At 41.2% G+C, this 19,662-nt stretch overlaps 1 protein-coding gene across 2 annotated transcripts; it reads right to left on the minus strand.

The window, feature by feature from the left end:
- Positions 1 to 636: 636 nt before the first annotated feature.
- LOC148849501 (Phosphoglycerate mutase family protein) lies at positions 637 to 19,459 on the minus strand. 2 transcript variants are annotated; one of them, XM_088949730.1, is made up of 6 exons: positions 19,268 to 19,459; positions 17,368 to 17,448; positions 3,123 to 3,251; positions 2,436 to 2,498; positions 1,845 to 1,969; positions 637 to 1,040 (listed from the first exon to the last, which is right to left on the minus strand). In XM_088949730.1, exons 1-6 carry the CDS (start codon positions 19,358 to 19,360, stop codon positions 848 to 850), a joined length of 684 nt encoding a protein of 227 aa, XP_088805856.1. In that variant the 5' UTR covers positions 19,361 to 19,459; the 3' UTR covers positions 637 to 847. The 2 variants fall into 2 exon arrangements, with proteins under 2 accessions (XP_088805856.1, XP_088805857.1); XM_088949731.1 differs by lacking the exon at positions 2,436 to 2,498 and having other exon boundaries at positions 19,268 to 19,448.
- Between the last annotated feature and the right edge of the window lie 203 nt (positions 19,460 to 19,662).

Raw genomic sequence — 19,662 nt, forward strand, 5'->3', positions numbered from 1 at the left:
GGTCCATTTATAATGGACTCACATTGGACTGGATTAGATTGGACCAAATCGAGTACAATTGACACCCTTACATGCTTTAAACCAATCATTAACTTTTCGGTCACTATTTAATTGATTGGATCTTTCGATAAAAAAGCTACCACACCAAGCTGCTATGGTATCACCTCTTGCATCATGAGCTTGAAGATGCTATACCCTTTTGAAATATTTGTTGCCATTTCTGAAGGAATACAAATACATATGCAAAGTCTTGAATTTTGTATCATCTTGTATGTATTTGTACTGTACATATTTGCATTTATACTCTTTTCAAACTGAACCAATGTAGGCCGAGCACATGGAAAATTTGTCCTTCCAGTCAACAGTCCAAATAAGTTCATCATTCCACTCCTCTAATCAACTTAGTAGATAAAATTTTCTTCGCGTATACTTTGTCAAAATGATGTGAATTGATGTTGATTCCAATATCTATTCACCATCAATGAGGTCTATAACTGGATTTCTTAAGGTTATGTTCGGTTTGAAGGAAAAGGTAGGGAAATGAAGGAAAAGGTAGGGAAACCCATACAAGGTTTGTAAAGGTTTCCCTACCTTTTCCTTCAAACCAAACACAATGCAAAGGAAGATAGAACCCGCTTTTTAGGGAAAACACAAACTTTAGCATGTAGTGAAATAAGAACAAATAATTCTTAATACAATGGTAATGACATGGTCATCAAATCATTCGAGTGAAGTAATCATTCTCAATTCAATTATTAGTAAAAGAAAGTTAGAAACAAGCCTGTTTATCACTTTTCAGTCCCCCCCCCCTTCTTTTTTCTTCACCACTCTTCTCCACAGACTGTCATTATATGATTTGTCGGAGTTCACCAGTAAGTAATGCATACTTTCTGTGCTGTGATAAGATGGAAGGTACTTTAATTGCTTCTATCCTTGATAATAAATCTGTACCAGTAGAACCTGCATTCTTATTAGTTGCATGGAGAACTGTTTGCAAGATTTGAAGAGGATCACCATGGCTGACAACCAAGATGGCACATCTGCACATGCCAAAATAATTAAAAGTTAATATGTATCAAGAAACAATACATACAAAGTGGATGAAGAAGATGACAGCCAGGGCAACGGGTCACTAATAAAAGTATCAGCTTATATAACAGTATAAGACTGTCAGGTGTGTGCTTGCATTATCTTGGATTCAACCTCTTTATAAGGAAAAAAGAAGATGATTTTAAATTAAGTAGGATGAATGCAGTTGTGTTAAAACATGAAATATAGAGGTGTTAAGTAGGATTCACCCAATGCTGCTCCCAGCAATCTAGGGTCTTGGGACTTGGAAAAGGTGGATTGGATAAAGACCTGATCTATGGCATTTTATTACGCACAAAGTGGTCATTCTCAGATTCAAACCTGCATTCTCATGCTTGTCAGCTTGAGGTTTTACCATTCCATCAAGTGATGGCCCCCCTCAACAAGAGCTTCATTAAGATAATGAAAAAAAAAATGAAATTAACAAGAGCTTCATTAGGTTTGCATTTCCTTCCCCTCCTAACCTGACAACTTTTATGATATCGTTCAACTGGTTCATCAATGGATCAATAGTAAATACATTTTTTAATAGTACAAAAGAAGGGGACATCTTAAAATTGAACATATTACCTCTGTTTAAGCCTTCGAGGAAAATGTATTAGCTTCTAGATCAGTTCCATTCCTTTTTTTAATCATTATTACCAACTTACCATAACTACAATACTACATATAGGTTAAATAAAGGGTGAAAGTGAAATAAGAACAATTACCCTCTTCAAACAAGATTTTTCTTGTAAGGGAACAAGAACAATTACCCTTCAAACTCTGCCTCCATGGTTATTATAGCAGTTGTAAGTCGATAAACAACATCTGCAACACTTTCTCCACAATCTGGCCGCATGAATGGATCTTTTTCATCCAGAGCCCATATTTCTGCATACTGTTGACACACATAGGAAAAAAAAAAAAGGAAGAAAAAAACCATGAAGCGAAGTGAATTTGAACTCCAAAGGGCACAAAAGACTATGGGCAAACTGCCCTAACATTATAGTTATGGCTCATCACACAATGGGCCATACAAGATTGGTAGCCAATGGCCCAATGCCCGAAAGATGTGCCATCATATGTATTCTAGGATAAGTTTGGGAAGAGTGCAAATACAAGGTTTAGAAATACAGTATACAAGGTTTATAAGGTTCAGTTTTGGAACAGTACAAATACAAATATGAACAGTGCAAATACAAGGTTTAGAAATACCATATACAAGGTTTTGCTCTGAACCTATTTGTATTTGCACTCTTCCCAAACTGAGCCCTAAGGACATAAAGTAAATATGAAACCCTTCGTTTGGTGTTCCTTTACTTTCTCTATAAACTAGGAGGAATTAAACCAAAAAGAATACTTACTTTATCATGTGAGTTAAGTTCAAAGGAAGGACCAAAGTAACGTTCTCTGAGTTCTTCCACAATCTACCCAAGCAGATTACCAACATCAGAGAGAGAAGGGAAAAAAAAGCTGAGCAACTTTGTTGAGAAGAATCAAATTTCCACCAAAAGATCAGTGAATGCTTAAATGGGAATAATGATCTTATATGTTCACTAAGTTGGCTTTATGGCAAACTACTCATATTTACATTTAGGAAATTGTTGGCCTTGAGATCATATTCTTCCTTTTATATCTTCCCAGGTTTGAGAAGATAAGATATCCATTAAGTATTCATATGCAAAAGAATGGAACCAGAATACCTAACAGCCTACTGATCACCTAAGGCAAGCATTGATACAATAAGGTTCTTCTTTAACCATCTAACTGATGTCCATTTTTGTTTTTTGGGGGGAGCAGTACATTTTTCATAGTATAATCTGTCTAATGGAATCTTTTAGATCATTTTAGATCATATTTTTAGATTATTCAATGATGTCAGTTTTTGGCCTTGGAGAAGAGATATACATATGGATCCATTGGATATACACCTCATTCTTGATAGTCATCAAATAGGCATCGTTAGATTTCTTCCTATCATGTTTCCTTGCAATAAAAACTACCATTGAGAAAATTCTTATTATTTGCAGCAAAAAGCAAGAATAGCTAACCTTACATCGAGGACCTTCAAATGGAAGATTCAAAACAGAAGCAACAACCTTAGCAGTATGAGTTGTTCTTGAAAATGGAGAATAGCAAATCCGAACATTTTCAAGCGGTATGTTGTTTTCTTTAAGTTCCTGCAGATGTGATACAGCTTAGATGTAAATAACAAAATGGTTATCAACTTCTCTGATAGAAAAACACTTGGAGATGGACAAGTAGCAATGCTGACCTCTGATTATGAATATCTGCTGCAATTTCTGTGTGCCTCTTAATACATGGCTAACAATTGGATATAATTTAATCCTACCATCTCTCACTTAGTATAAACTTGTACAAGGCCAAACCAACTGTTATGAAAGTCTATAGAAAACCAATTGCATGCCATGCATTTGGAAAGTGGACTTATGCAAGTATGGTGGTACTCCAATTATGGTCAAGGAATTATTACAGTTTCAATGTGTAAAACAATCTGTGCGAAGTGAAGCATCTGATACAATGGTATCAACTAGCCAGCTTGCATGCAACCATATTACCCAATATAAGTCCTAGTTATCGAGGGCCTTGGGAGGAATGGACTAGATAGGGACCTAACCTCTGGCACTTTTTACATACACATTGCACCAAGCAATGACTCCCTCCTGTTTAATACCAAACTTATAATTTCATATCATCTTAACCATCTTGGTCATATCTGAGGTCCCATTTAACTCTAAAATGACCATCTTTAACAACTATTATGTGTCATTGTTGGGAACCAAGGCCCGGACCCAAACCCAAGGCCCAGGCCTCCACTTAATCGCACCTACCTGAGGAAGAAGGCATGCAAGCAGATTCAGCACCCAACTGCAGCAAGCAACACGTCAGCTGGTCCCTCTGCATGAATTTGTTAGAGCTCAGAGTTTGTTGAGATATTTTGCAACTGAAACCATTATAAGTATGGGTTGGCCGAATGAATTAAGTATGCAAAAATTGAATCCTCTCTCTCTCTCTCTCTCTCTCTCTCTCTCTCTCTCTCTCTCTCTCTCTCTCCATTTCTGCTTAGGAGAAAGGGTCTCCCTCGAAGAGATTCCTAAGGTGAGCAGCAACTCATCAATTGGTATCAGAGCCAGGTCGGCTAACTTGAACGATCGAAGATGACCAACACCCAATCGGTGATGCTGGATGAGAGCGTGGACAAGATCAAAGTCGATCTCCACCAAAGTGGTCACGGGGCTTAAGGAGATCAAGGAAGCCATGTCAGTAATTGAAAGAACGGTAGGATCCATCTAATGGACGCCATAAAGGTTGCGGAATGGGTGGGCGAATTTAAAAAATTTCCTACCTTCTCCCAACTGGGAATCATATTCCCTAAATTTAGAATACAATATTCAAGGATCCGACTTGAACCATAATCAAACCAGATATGTACCAAAAGATAAATGGGAGGAATATACCTGATCCGGAGAAGCAGTATCTCCCAAAGTTGGTATTCACGCCCAAAGAATGCTCCAAGATCCGTTCCTGCTGAATATGACACAGCTGTGGATGGAACAGAACCAGCAGGGTGTGTCCTACACACTGGATCCTTCACAAGAATCCTCTGGAAGTACTAAACACTGAATCTTTTTCAGTCTTTCTTGCAAGACTGATGTCAAGAACAGATTTCTTGACTTTCTTTTCTGCAAAGATCTAATCTTGCAATGGCAGATGGCGGCGGCAGGAGGAGATCTCCAAAACGAAAAAGGCTGAACTGCTTTTTCTCTTTTTCTGGAGAGTATGAGATCTGATCTGAATTCGCAGGAACCTTTCTTGCGATTTTTCTTGGTTCGAAATCTGCTGTAATTCTCTCTATCTTGGTTCGTTTTTCTCCTCCTTTCTTCTTGATTAAGAAACCTCCTTATTAGGAGTTATCCCAATCCAAATCAGTATTTGGATAGGGGATAATCTTAATCCTTTCTGCAGATGGAGTTAGCTTACTCCTGATCTTATCAGGAGGTTACCAGATTCAAATCTAATTTGAATTTGGTCTCTAAGAGTGGATAAGGCTAAAGGCCCAATCCTTTTACTAACTTTAATCTCAGATTCGCCCCAAGGATGGGTGATCCTATCAGCCCACCTCGAAATGGGCTTCTGGCCCATTAAGTGTTCAGTGTCTAATTACTTTCCAATCTGCTGCCCAATTGGGCTTCTTTGTATGGCGTGGGACCCAAGCATTGATCTACACACCAGCCACATGGGTTCGGCCCAACCTCTAAAACAAGGCCCAGCCGAATTCACTGAAAAACTCAATGAACCCCTTGAGTCCATCATATGGACCCTATGGGCCCAACACTTACATTAAGTGGTCCCTGGGCCAAGCCATCTTATAAAAACCCAGGGACTGTGGGCAGGTGCAAGATTAGCCCATCAGGTATTATCCTCAATGGTCTTACACTTAACCTCTCAGCCCTTAATGATCAAGCACTGCCCGACAAGAGAGGACCTCTCCCTCGGCTGCAAGGAACAGTGCCGCACTCTCCTCTCACATGGATCCCGGGAATTAAAACTATTTGCAAACAATTTGAAACCGTACATATATATATATATAAATATATTAATTTTTGCAAAACAAAATTCCAACGATTGAAATCAACTGCCGGCAGTTTGGTTTCCATCAGAGAGAGTGCATTCCCGATCATTACCCTTTGTCCGACAAAGTGGCTGATTCTGTCACTATGATCACCCACTCAGATGAATTCTCAAACTGCCCCAACATACCCAGGTTTTGATCCCCGCTAAGGATCTCACTGATTGGCATATCAAAGGCAGCCTGATCCAACACCTAGTGAAATGTCATAATCGAGTCTAGGGGTCAGGTGTAACTTTCCAGTTTTGCCCATCTATCTCCAAGGTCCAGAGCAATACTGGAAATCTGGTCCGGTTCAAGGATTCAAGTAATCCCATACTGCATGTGCCTCGGGTCTTACCCTGATGGCTGAGACAGGCCATCCCAACACTTGGTGGCACACCAGCATCAGCCTTGGCAGGATAAATCTCCCCAGACTTATCCAACGGCTGTGAACATTTAAAACTAACACGAATCTCTATAAATGTCCAGTTTTAGGGTTTTACACAGAATTAAACCAAACAACATGAATCAAACATGCACTTTATTTATTTCCACTAAATAACAAAAGTACATCAAATCAGATTGAAGCTAAGGGCATACAAAAACTGTCTAACAGTAATTGCATCTCAGAAGGAGAAAGCTTCTCCCGCTGCCGGCCGAGAAAGTGACAATGAAGAATCCAACTGGGGCAGCAGCGGAAGGGGAAATTACGTTGCATGAAGAATCACTAAACTGGATTTCCCAACGTTCTACGGGGGAGATCCGATTCCTTGGGTCTTCAAGGCTGAGAAGTATTTTGAGTATCATGATGTACAGGGACTCCATCGCCTCTTTTCATCTGGAAGGGGAGGTGATTTTGTGGTTTCAGTGGTTCCGGTGCTCCCATCCCCAAATCTCATGGCAAGAATTCACGGAGGCGTTGTGCATACGATTTGATCCTATTGGGTATGACGACTATGATGAGATGCTATCCTGGGTAAAACAGACGGGAACGGAACGAGACTACCAAGTTGAGTTTGAATGGCTAGCCACCAAAGTATATGGGTGACCGGAGAAGGCGTTGGTCGGTTGCTTTGTCGAAGGATTGAGAGATGACATCAAAGTAGAGGTGAAGGCTCTTCAGCCCACTTCTCTATCTGCAGCAGCAGGACTGGCAAGGTTGCAAGAGGAGCGACTCGACCGACTAAGGAAGGTGATGACTCGACCATTCGGGCCCCTGTTAAAAACCCCATGCCACCAAGATGGGCTTCTCCCTCGCCCCATGACAGAACCCAGCCGAACTGTTGGGGAACCCACTTGGCCCACCCAAGGACCCACACCACCAACTAAGAGCCCAGTTCCCTTCAAACGCCTCTCCTGGGCTGAAATGCAGGCCCGGCATGAGAAGGGCTTGTGCTACAATTGTGATGAGAAATTTGGGCCTGGCCACCGATGCAAAACCTTTTTGCTACAATGGGAGGAGACTGGAGAGGAAGGTGAGGAGGAACTAGCTAAGGAGGAAAGGGAACCAGACATACAACAACCCCGAGATCTCTCTGCAAGCTTTGACAGGGCTAACATCCCCCAAATCTATGAGGGTTGAAGGGAAGCTCAGAGGTCATCCGGTATCCATACTCATAGATAGTGGAAGCACACTGAATTTTATCACACAAGTATTGGCTCGCCAACTAGGTATGACAGTTCTCTACACCTCTCCATTTTCTATTAGAGTATGGTAACCACATTGAATGTGAAAGTATTTGCAAACACGAAAAGCTGGTAATCCAAGACCACACTTTCACCGTGGACTTGCATCCATTGGATTTCAGCGAGGCCAATGTAGTTTTGGGTGTACAATGGCTAAGCCAACTGGGCTCGATCCTTTGTGATTGGGAACATATGACCATGGACTTCTATTGCGATGGGCTCCGCTGCCATCTGCAAGGTCAAGAGGTACCCAGCCCACTAGTGGAAGGTCTACACTCCATGCTAAAAGGGGGGTTTGGAAAAGAACACCTACTGCTGATGCAGATGGGCCCAATGCCTATTGGGCCTTTACTAAGGCTAGAAAATGAGGTCTAATCATCTAAGAAGGACCAAGATGACATATAAAAGGTGATAGGCCAATTTCCAGAAGTCTTTAGAGATCCAGACCAGCTACATCGAAACCGGTTCCAAGACCACTGCATACCTCTAATTCCAGGGGCAGCCCCTACTAACGTGCGGCCCTACAGATACTTGCATTTCCAAAAGACTGAGGCTCATGAAGGAGCTCCTGCACAAGGGATGGATACAAGCCTAGTACAAGCCCATTTTCGTCCCTAGTGCTCCTTGTAAAGAAGAAAGATGGGTCCTGGCATTTTTGTGTAGATTACCGGGCCCTGAACCATATCACAGTCAAGGATAAATTCCCGATCCCGGTTGTGGATGAGCTATTAGATGAGCTGGGGCAAGCCAAGTATTTTTCCAAAATGGACCTCTGGTCCGGCTATCACCAAGTTCAGGTCCACTCTGAAGATGTATACAAGACAGCCTTCAGAACCCATGATGGACACTATGAGTTCCTAGTTATGCCGTTTGGGCTGTCCAACGCCCCTTCTACCTTTTAGGCCATCATGAATGATGTCTTCAGGCCCTACCTCCGGCGTTTTATTTTGGTCTTCTTTGATGACATTCTGGTATACAGCAAGGATTGGAATTCACACCTCCAACACTTGGAACAAACATTGAGCTTGCTGAAACAGCATCAACTGTTTGCCAAGCTTTCAAAGTGTGTTTTTGGGCAGATTGAAGTCCATTATTTGGGCCATGTGATTGCAGCTGGACGGGTCATGGCTGACCCAGAAAAAATAAATTGTATACAAGACTGGCCCACGCCTAAAACAGCCAAAGCCCTACGCAGGTTTTTGAGCCTTACCGGCTACTACCGGAGGTTCATATGCAACTATGGGTCACTAGCAGCTCCATTAACTGGGCTTCTCAAAAAAGACTGCTTTGTTTGGATGGAGCAGACCCAGAAGGCTTTTGATTCTCTCAAGCAGGCCATGATCAGCCCACCAGTCCTAACCTTACCAAATTTCGAAGAGACCTTCATGATTGAATGTGATGCATCAGGTGTGGGAGTTGGAGTGGTGCTCATGCAAAATGGAAGGCCCATATCTTATTTCAGCAAGGCCCTCTCCACTAGAGCCCAGAATCAGTCAACATATACAAAGGAGCTTATGGAAATAGTACTGGCAGTCCATAAATGGCGACCATACTTGTTGGGTCGAAGGTTCATAATCCGAACGGATCAGAGAAGCTTGAAGTATATATTGGACCAAAAAGCTCTCACCCCAGATCAGCAAAAATGGATAATGAAATTAATGAGCTTGATTTCTTAATCGAATACAAGCCTGGAGTCACCAACAGAGCTGCGGATGCATTGTCTCGGAAGGTTGATTTGTCACTGTTAGTACACTCTCAGCCCCATTACCCTCCATTTGAAGCTCTACGAGAGGAGGCCCGAAATGACCCTAGCCTTGAAAAGGTGCGGCAAAGCTATTTGCAAGACCCCACCTCTACACCGGGGTACACCATGAAGGGATCGGACTTGTTTTTTAAAGGAAGATTTGTCCTCACTCCTACTTCAACGCATCATAAGACCTTGCTAGAGCTCTATCATGATTAGGTGGACATTCAGGTGTTTTTCGGACCTATAAGAGGTTATCTTCACATTTTTATTGGCCCAACATGAGGAAGGCAGTCGAGCAACACGTAGCACAATGTACAGTATGCCAGCAACAAAAGTACTCAGCCCAATCCCCTCCTGGGCTCCTGCAACCCCTCCCAATTCCATCTCAGATTTGGGAAGATATACCCCTGGACTTCATCACTGGTCTTCCATCTTTTGGGGGCAAGACGGTGATTTTGATGGTGGTCAACAGGCTCTCTAAGTATGGGCACTTCATTGCCCTATCCCATCCCCACACCACAACTTCAGTATCTGAAACCTTCATAAAAGAGGGGACAAGACTCCATGGTACCCCCAAATCGATCGTCTCAGGTTGGGATCCGGCCTTCCTCAGTTAGTTCTGGAAGGAGTATTTCTGTTTACAGGGGGCAATGCTTCATCAATCTACTAGCTATCAACCCCAATCTGACAGACAGACCGAAGTGCTGAATAGATGCTTGGAAACTTATCTACATTGCTTTGTGGGTTCCAAGCCCAAACATTGGACAAAGTGGCTTCCATGGGCTGAATACTGGTACAACACTACATTCCAGGCGGCAGCAGGCATGACACCATTCAAAAGCCGTGTATGGAAGGGAACCACCCCACATCCTTCCATATGAAATGGGTTCAACCGCAGTAGCAGAAGTTGAAGCCCAGTTGCTGGAATGAGATGAGGTACTCAGCTTCCTGAAGGAGAATTTGCACAAGGCCCAACAACTCATGAAGAAGCAGTATGACAAAAAACATTGGGTCGTTGACTTTCAGGTGGGGGACTACGTCTACCTCAAGCTACAGCCCTATCGATAGTCCTCAGTAGAAAAAAGGGCCTAGCATAAGCTCTCTCCTCGCTACTTTGGGCAGTTCAAGATAATTGAGAAGTGTAGAGAAGATGGGCCGAATGGCCCATAGGTTGTTTATTCTTTCTTGTAATTTATGTTTCTTTTTTGTAATGGGCCTTATTCTGGGCCCATCCTGTCAATATTAAGTTCTTTGTAAATTCTTGCCCAACTAGGGGCCTCCTTGTAATTATTCAAATATATCTAATAAAACAGTGTTAGGGGGCTGAGAGAGAGTGTGTTCGAAATCCTCTTCTCAGACCCTCATTGCCGAACCCTCAACTCTCTTCTCTTCAGTTTTCTTCATGGTATCAGAGCATACCTGAACTTCAATATCCTAGGGCTGGAAGCTTGACTCGTGTTGCCTGATTCTTGGAGGTCATTGGAAGTGCCCAAGACTCGAATCTCTTGGAGAAGTGGTTCAGTGGCCAGGAAGAATCAGAGAAAAGAAAAAGGGGAAGAGGAACAGTTCAGTTCTGTTGAAGCTCGAAACTGTAAGTTGTACTCAGATTTCTGGGTTCAGTTTTCTTCTGGTTCGAAACTGTAAGTTGTACTCAGATTTCTGGGTTCGGTTTCTACTGGTTGTTCTGTATTGCTTTCGAATGTGTTTGGACTGTTGAACTGCCCGAAAAACTTTGGTTGTTCTGTACTTAACCCAACACCTTACGGCACGAGCTGACGACAGCCATGCACCACCTGTGTCCGCATTCCCGAAGGCACCCCTCTCTTTCAAGAGGATTCGCAGCATGTCAAGCCCTGGTAAGGTTCTTCGCTTTGCGTCGAATTAAACCACATGCTCCACCGCTTGTGCGGGCCCCCGTCAATTCCTTTGAGTTTCATTCTTGCGTAACTACCTTCAGCTGCCATTGAATCTGGTTTAACCCAGAAATTTCTGGGCTGTTTTTCACTCTTTATTGGACTATCAAACTGTCGAAGCATGCTTGTAACAAGGCTATGGATTGTTGCTTATACCCGGCTGTTTTTGGGGGGTTGTACGAACTGTTCTTGAGGCCTTTTCTCCTTTTGACAGTGGGGTTGTCTCTATTGCCCACACTGTGTTTGTAAAAAGGATACTTCGGCTGAGTGCCAAGTGGTATTTACTTTGAAGCCCAGATTTGAAAAGGGTACTTCGGCTGAGTGCCTAGAAGTTTCTGTTTACTTCTTGAAGGCTGAACTCAGTGTATTGCCTTCTTGTGGTCGGCTAGACTCTATTATTGCTTGTCTTTATTCAGTATACTTGTAGAAGTCATCTGAAATCATATTTGGAGTGTTTACATGATGTACTCCTCAGAATTTGAAAACAAAAGTGGTGCTGAATATGGACTGGTTCAGGGGACTCCAAATGATTCCTTATTGACTGTGACCACAGTTAAACTAGATGAAACTAATTATCTGGCATGGTCACAATCAGTAAAGATTCATGTATGTGGTAGAGGAAAGTGGGGTTTATTTCCGGGAGTAAGAATGCTCCCCCAGAAGATGATCCATCCTACGAGAAGTGGATGCAAGAAAATTATACTGTCATTGGGTGGCTTGTGAACTCAATGCAGCCACAAATTAGTCAACACTACCTATGGATGAATTCAACAAAAGAAATTTGGGACAGTGTTGCAGAAACCTATTCCCAAAAACTCAATGTGGCCTGGGCATATAAATTGAGAAGTGATGTAAAGAATTTAAGGCAATGAGAGAAACCTCTTGCTGTATATTTCTCAACCCTGAAGTCCCTATGGAAAGAAATTGACCTAATAGAAGCTGTAACTTGGGACACCACAAATGATGCAGAGACCTACAGAAAATTGGTTGAAAGGAACAGGGTTTTTGAGTTCTTAATTGGATTAAACCCGGAATATGATATCACAAAACAGAATATTCTTTCCAAGAAGTGTGTCTCTTTGTCACAAGCTTATGCATTGGTGAGTAGTGAAGAGAGCAGAAGGGCTGTCCAGGTTCAAGGGGTTGATATTAATGATCACTTTGCCAATATGGGGATTAAACCTAAAGGGAATACTGGAACTTTTAGTGGCACAGGAAGGAAAGAAGTTATATGTGGGTACTGCAAGAAGCCGAAGCACACCAAAGACAAGTGCTGGAAGTTACATCCTAATCTTGTTCCCATTCGGTTTCAGAAAAAACATGATAGTAAAAGATCAGGAAGTGCAAATGTAGTTGTCAGGCCAGATAGTGAAGAGATGTCTACTTCTGCACAGTTGGTAGTCATGAGAGCAGAATATGAAAAGTTTGGGAAGATGATCAGTCAGCTGAGTGATGTGACCTCTCCTTCCAACCCTTCAGGAAATTCTACTGTTTCAGCATTTGCTCATTCAGGTATAAGGGCTTCTGCCAATCATGCTACCTCTTCAGGTAATCTCAAGATCCCTTGGATTATTGACTCAGGTGCTTCTGACCATATGACTACCAATCATGCTACCTCTTCAGGTAATCTCAAGATTCCTTGGATTATTGACTCAGGTGCTTCTGACCATATGACCAATCTGTCTACCTTGTTTGTTTCATATGACTTACTTCCTGGACGTGATAAAGTCACTTTAGCTGATGGTTCACTTGCCCCTATCTCTGGTAAGGGAACCATCAAGGCTACGGATTCCTTGTAACCTTCTGCCCTTCATGTACCTCAACTAAATACAAATCTGTTGTTTGTGAGTAGTTTAACCAAATCACTAAACTGTTGTGTAACCTTTTTTCCTTCCTATTGTGTTTTTCAGGATCTTGAGTCTCAAAAGGTGATTGGGAGTGGCCATGAGGCGAGCGGAATATACCTGCTTGATACTCTGGGACAATGCACTGATCATCTTGAAAATGTTGCTCTCGGACTCTTCAGAGTCTGCTAGTCGGATTATGTTGTGTCATTGTCGTTTTGGTCATCTTCCTTTTTCTGCCTTGAGTCATCTATTCCCTGAACTGTTTAAGGGAATTAGTTTGTCCAGTCTTCATTGCGAGTCTTGTGAATTGTCAAAGCATTGTAGAAACAATTATCCTTTGAGCAAATATTTTATCCTGTTTATTGATGACTTTTTATGGTTCACTTGGATATTTCTGATGAAATCCCGTGATGAAGTTCCAAGACTTGTAAAACAATTCCATGAATTTGTTCTAACCCAATTTGATACCAGGATTAAAATCTTCAGATCAGACAATGCAAAAGAATACTTTGAGAAAAACCTATCCTGCTATCTTTCTGACATGGGGGTTATTCATCAAAGCTCATGTGCTAGGACCCCAGAACAGAATGTGGTTGTAGAGAGGAAAAACAGGCATATTGTTGAAGTTGCAAGAAGTATCTTATTTACCTCACATGTTCCAACCAGGTTTTGGGGTGATGTTGTTCTTACTGCTACCTACCTTATAAACCGCATGCCATCCAGGGTTTTGGGGTTTAAGTCTCCCTTCACTCTTCTTCATCCGGACAAGGACCTTTTTCCTGTTCCTATTTGTGTCTTTGGTTGCACCTGTTGCATACATGTTCCAAGTGTTCAAAGGCATAAATTTGAACCCAAAGCTCAAAAGTGTATCTTCCTTGGTTATTCCCCCACACAGAAGGGTTATTGTTGTTTTGATCCAAAGTCTGGCAATCGGTATGTCTCAATGGATGTCACCTTTGATGAGCTTTTCCCTTTTTATGGTTCCTCTCTAAAAGGACATTGTCCACAGGGGGAAGATTTGACACAGGTGTTTGCTCTTCCTCTTCCTGCCCCTGTTGAGTCTCTTGATGTGTCTGCCTCTCCTTCAAATGTATCAAGGGCGGATCAGTCGTTCCATTCTCCTTGTCCCAGTACTCTACCTCCTCGTCCTATCCTCAATCCCAAGGTGTATCAAAGAAAAAGATCCAGAAATGTGCAAGTTGTTTCTCCTACAACACATGAGCCCCATACACTTCCAGTCACAGAAAAGACAACATGTACTGTTTCAGCACCTTTGGATTCATCCTTCCCTGACCTTGATATTCCCATTGCTGTTAGAAAAGGAAAACAGAAGTGCATTGCACATTGCATTTCCAAGCACCTTTCTTACAGTTTGCTTTCACCTTCATACTTTGCCTATCTCTCTTCTGTTGCTTCTCATCTTATTCCCAGGTCTGTGTCAGAAGCTCTTAAGATTCCAGAATGGAGGGATGCTATGAGATCTGAAATCGATGCCCTACACAAAAATGACACATAGGAAGTGGTGGATTTGCCTGAAGAGAAGGATCTTGTTGGTTGCAAGTGGGTCTTTACTATCAAATACAGAGCTGATGGCACCATTGAAAGGTACAAGGCCAAGCTGGTTGAAAAAGGCTATACACAGACATACGGGATTGATTGATTAGAGACTTTTGCACCTGTTGCCAAGATGACATCTGTGAGGGTTCTTCTATCTTTAGTTGCTCACTTTGACTGGCCCCTTTATCAATTAGATGTGAAGAATGCATTTCTGAATGGTGAATTACATGAGGAGGTTTACATGTCTCTTCCTCCAGGGATGTATGGAACTGATATGAAAGGGAAGGTGCAGGCTAAAGAAATCTCTTTATGGACTAAAACAGTCCCCTAGAGCATGGTTTGAGAGATTTAGAACAGCACTTGTTAACTTTGGTTATGTGCAGACACAGTCCGATCATACTCTTTTTGTGAAGAGGAGTGGACCTCTAACAGTATACCTCATTGTGTATGTAGATGATATTGTAGTGACTGGTAATGATGCCTCAGGAATTCATGATCTAAAATCTTTTCTCCATACAAAGTTTGAGATTAAAGACTTGGGGGAATTGAGATACTTTCTTGGCATAGAAGTGGCTCGATCCATGGATGGGATTCTTATCTCCCAAAGGAAGTATGTTCTTGATTTGCTCTCCGAAACTGAAAAGATGGGTGCTAGACCAGTTGCTACTCCTATTGATATGATTCATAAACTCTCAGCCTCAGAAGGGACATTGTTAGAAGACAAAAGAATCTTTCAGAGACTTCTTGGGAAACTTTTGTACCTATGCATGACTCGGCCAGATATTGCATATGCAATCAGTTGCATTAACCAATTCATGCATGCTCCCCGAGACACTCATATGGCAGCTGCAGAGAGAATCCTATGTTATTTGAAGGGCTCCCCAGGAAAGGGTATTCTATTTGCCAAGCATGGTCATATGAAACTTGAAGCCTACACTGATGCTAACTGGGTCGGGAACATTAATGACAGAAGATCTACCTCTGGGTATTGCAGCTTGGTAGCTGGTAATGTTGTTTCTTGGAGAAGCAAGAAACAATCGGTTGTTGCTCGGTCTTCTGCTGAAGCAGAATACAGGGCCATGGCACATGAGGTTTTTGAATTATTATGGCTAAAATCTTTGATGGAAGAAATTGGAGTTGAATATGACAAGCCAATGATGTTGTACTGTGATAATCAGGTTGCCATCAACATTGCTCACAACCCAATGCAACATGATAGAACCAAGCATATTGAAGTTGATCGACACTTCATTAGGGAAAGGGTCTCTTCGGGTGAAGTGTGTCTTCCTTTCATCACATCTAAAGGACAGTTGGCAGATTTTCTCATCAAAGGCATTCCCAAGGCGAAACTTCAGCATGATACCAGCAAGCTTGGCATGATTGACTTCTATGCTCAGTTTGAGGGGGAGTGTAGAGAAGATGGGCCGAATGGCCCATAGGTTGTTTATTCTTTCTTGTTATTTATGTTTCTTTTCTGTAATGGGCCTTATTCTGGGCCCATCCTGTCAATATTAAGTTCTTTGTAAATTCTTGTCCAACTAAGGGCCTCCTTGTAATTATTCAAATATATCTAATAAAACAGTGTTAGGGGGCTGAGAGAGAGTGTGCTCGAAATCCTCTTCTCAGACCCTCATTGTCGAACCCTCAACTCTCTTCTCTTCAGTTTTCTTCAAGAAGATAGGCAATGTTGCCTACCGACTGGACCTTCCCAAAACAGCTCGTCTCCACCCAGTTTTTCACATCTCCTTGCTTAAGAAGTCGGTGGGAGATACAACCAAAGTTAGCAGCAGCCTCCCAACATTTACAGAGGAAGAAGACATTACCCTCACACCCACCAAGATATTGGATTACCGTTGGGTCCATCGTGGAAAGAACATAGTGCAAGAAGCCTTAGTAACTTGGACTGGGCTTCCCCTCCATGACTCCACGTGGGAACAGTATTGGCAGCTAAAAAATCAATTCCCAGATTTGGACCTTGAGGACAAGGCCCATCTTGAGGGAGGGGGAACTGTTGGGAACCAAGGCCCAGACCCAAACCCGAGGCCCAGGCCTCCACTTACTTGCACCTACCCGAGGAAGAAGGCGCGCAAGCAGTTTCAGCACCCAACTGCAGCAAGCAACACATCAGTTGGGTCCCTCTTCTGCATGAATTGTTAGAGCTCAGAGTTTGTTGAGATATTTTGTAGCTGAAACCATTAGAATTATGGGTTGGCCGAATGAATGAAGTATGCAAAAATTGAATCCTCTCTCTCTCTCTCTCTCTCTCTCTCTCTCTCTTTCTCTCTTTTTCTCTTCGGAGGAAGGGTCTCCCTCGAAGAGACTCCTGAGGTGAGCAGCAACTCATCAGTCTTGCTTATCTTTGTTATGTGTATGTGGTGTTCTGCTAGTTGTTCCAAGCAATAAGGCAGAGGAGCACCTAAGATATCTCCCAAGCAGAAATCTTTAATAATCCTAAGCATCCTAAGCAGAAATTCTACATTCAAATCCTTCTGTACACTGATTTGCATACGGGAAAGCACAAAGTGAAGACATGCTTGTATTTTATTTTACGTTAAGAAACATGTATCAAATAACAAGTTCGGTCATTTGCTCATGTAAAGAGGCAGTGCAAAAGGAATGCACCCAGAACAAGCTGATATCTCTCTCTCTCTCTCTCTCTCTCTCTCTCTCTCTCTCTCGCTATATATATATATATATATATGAAAAGCTACAACAAAGGTCCATGAGAAGCAGCTGAAAACAATGGTTAGATGATAAAAGTAGGTTTGCCAAACTAGAAAAAAATGGAGTATGCGTTACATTGAAGAAACATATGAAAATTGAAAAAAATCTAAATTATGTTTGGACATTGCACTTTGACATCTGTCCAAAATGACATCTTAGACCAGGCATTCTCCAAACAAAAGCAATTACCTTTTTAAATGCTTCTCCTGCTATTTGTGCTTGATTAACACCTTCTGAAGCCAATTGATATTCATTAAGCATGCCATTTTCCTGTTTAAGATATTGGAAAGTTGTTAATAAAATAACTAGAAGAAAATTCTTAAGACATGGATCTAGATGAAATTTTGAAGAGATTCTGAAGAAAATTAATAAAAAATTTAAACAATGACATTAGAAACCATCCAGATGGACATTTAATTAAACAAAGTAGAAAAGTTAAATTCATATAAATATCTTTCAGCGAAGAAATACAAGTGCTCACTGATATTTAGACTTGAATTGCCCTTAAAACCAGTACTTCGAGAAAAGTAAAAAAGAAAAGTGATCACTGTCCAACAGGTTTGAATTTCAAGTGTGATGATTAATCTATAAGATATTTTTCAGCTATGCCCTAGGTCTAAGCAGGCAAACACTGAAGTTCATATCAACATTGTAATAGACTGCCCTGTCTCTGAAAAAAAAAATGACAAAACCAGCATACAACCACTCTATTACTCTTTACACAAATTATGGATACCAACAAACAATTATCACTGACCAAAAAGAAAAAAGAAAAAAAAATAAAAGGATGGAAAAGGCCTAATAAGTACCAAGAGCACACTGCCTGCTAGTGGAGTTGAACAATAAATTAAAATAATGAAACAAGTAATCCATTGAATTTCTTCTATTTCTTGTTGAGGTGTTATCTTCATTTCTTTTATAACTTTGCAAATGGTATTGACTCTCCAATGGAACATAATAGTAAGGCCCCACTTATTTTGATGTAAAGTGGGATGGAAGAAAGAAAGTTTATTCTGTATAAATTCTTTCTGGTATTTGGTTAGAGTTAAGGCAGAACCCAAAGGAAAAAATGTAAAAGGTTTCAGTGGGTACCGTTATTTTATGCCCAAACTCCATAAACTGGGAACCAAATCTTTCAATGGTGGATCTCGATTCACAGGTGTTTATGGTAATTATAATTGGGAACGCTTACAGACATAGATATAGAACCCGGTCTGTGCAAATGGTAGTATAAGTGCCTTTGATTGCAATGTCGCATCTTCAAGATTGATGTGGTACAGTTTCTTATAAGGATCGAGTTTCTTCTAAACTATTCCTACCATTTCACTGTTCATTTCACTCTGATAAAAAAACAGAAGAACTTGGGCTGGAATTTTTTGTTTAACATTTTGGAATTTCTTATCTATTCCCTCTATCCCTCGGACTAGTTCTACAAAGAAACAAAAGGAGCCTAAAAGTGAAAATTTTATTTTATTTTTTCTTTTGGTGAGACTTTTCTTTCGAGAAAAGATAACTTCTATTAGAAAAAGAAAGAGCAGTATATGAGATGATGTGCGAAAGGCAAAAGGAAAAGCAAGTAAACTCCTCAAAGATTACAAATGCATGGTTAGATTTACAAGAAATACAATCACAAGAAGAGATAAATATAGCCTAAATGAACATCGCCAACCCTGACGAAAAACTGCAGGTTTCTGCCTCCCCTGCAAGTTGAAAAAACTTATCCCCTTCTCAGTTACTTATACATTCAACCAAATGCAACACTCGAATTGACGTCCAAACACCAAAACCACCGATAAAACCATGGATTTAAGATACCTGCATAGACATTTCGATCTATGCGACAACCAACACTTAACTTTCCCTCCTCCCCTCTATGTTGCTTACATACTGCAAGGTCATCTAACCTCCTTATGAGATGTCTACATCTAAACAAAACAAAAGATTTCAAAAACCCAAATGTCTATTGTTCTTAACGTGGAAATATGTAGTCGAATGTATCCATTTCTAGTCGATAATCGATGTTCTAAATTTCAAATGATAAAATCCTTCCAAAACAAAAGAAAACAACAGGCAAGAATGAAATACCAACCATGGAACAAACGATAAGGCCTCTTTCGTTGGGAATACTTTTACCATGTCTCAGAACCCAGTATCTATTTCGGAGGAAAGAGAAGTTCTCCATTTCTCATTGCCCAAAATGTTGGAGACTTGGGGGTTTTATAATTTTTCGTTACGATCGGGCTTCTCGCTCGCTCTCGCTCTCTCGCTCTGTTAGTTTATCTATTACTGTTATATTTTCACAAAAAAAAAAAAAAAAAGGTAAATTTCAAAAGACCCTTTTGTACTATGGAGTCTGTGACAAAGACCCCTTGTACTATGATCATGAAACAAAAGACCCCTTTCGTTAGTTTTCTGTTAAAATCCGCCGTTACAATCGTTGCAATATTTTTTAATCCCCATACTAATAAATACAACTCTTATAAT

This window comes from Nelumbo lutea, chromosome 6 (assembly GCF_056320005.1).
Source record: "Nelumbo lutea isolate HS-2025 chromosome 6, American lotus-T2T, whole genome shotgun sequence".
Lineage (NCBI taxonomy): Eukaryota > Viridiplantae > Streptophyta > Magnoliopsida > Proteales > Nelumbonaceae > Nelumbo > Nelumbo lutea.

Bases quoted from the DNA above. Each gene is read 5' to 3' on its own strand.
- LOC148849501 (XM_088949730.1), bottom strand. From the start codon at position 19,360: ATGGAGAACTTCTCTTTCCTCCGAAATAGATACTGGGTTCTGAGACAT. The intron at 3,252-17,367 runs GTAATTGCTTTT...TCACATCTGCAG, and splicing joins CAGGAGAAGCATTTAAAAAG to GAACTTAAAGAAAACAACAT. The intron at 2,499-3,122 runs GTTAGCTATTCT...CTGCTTGGGTAG, and splicing joins TTGAAGGTCCTCGATGTAAG to ATTGTGGAAGAACTCAGAGA.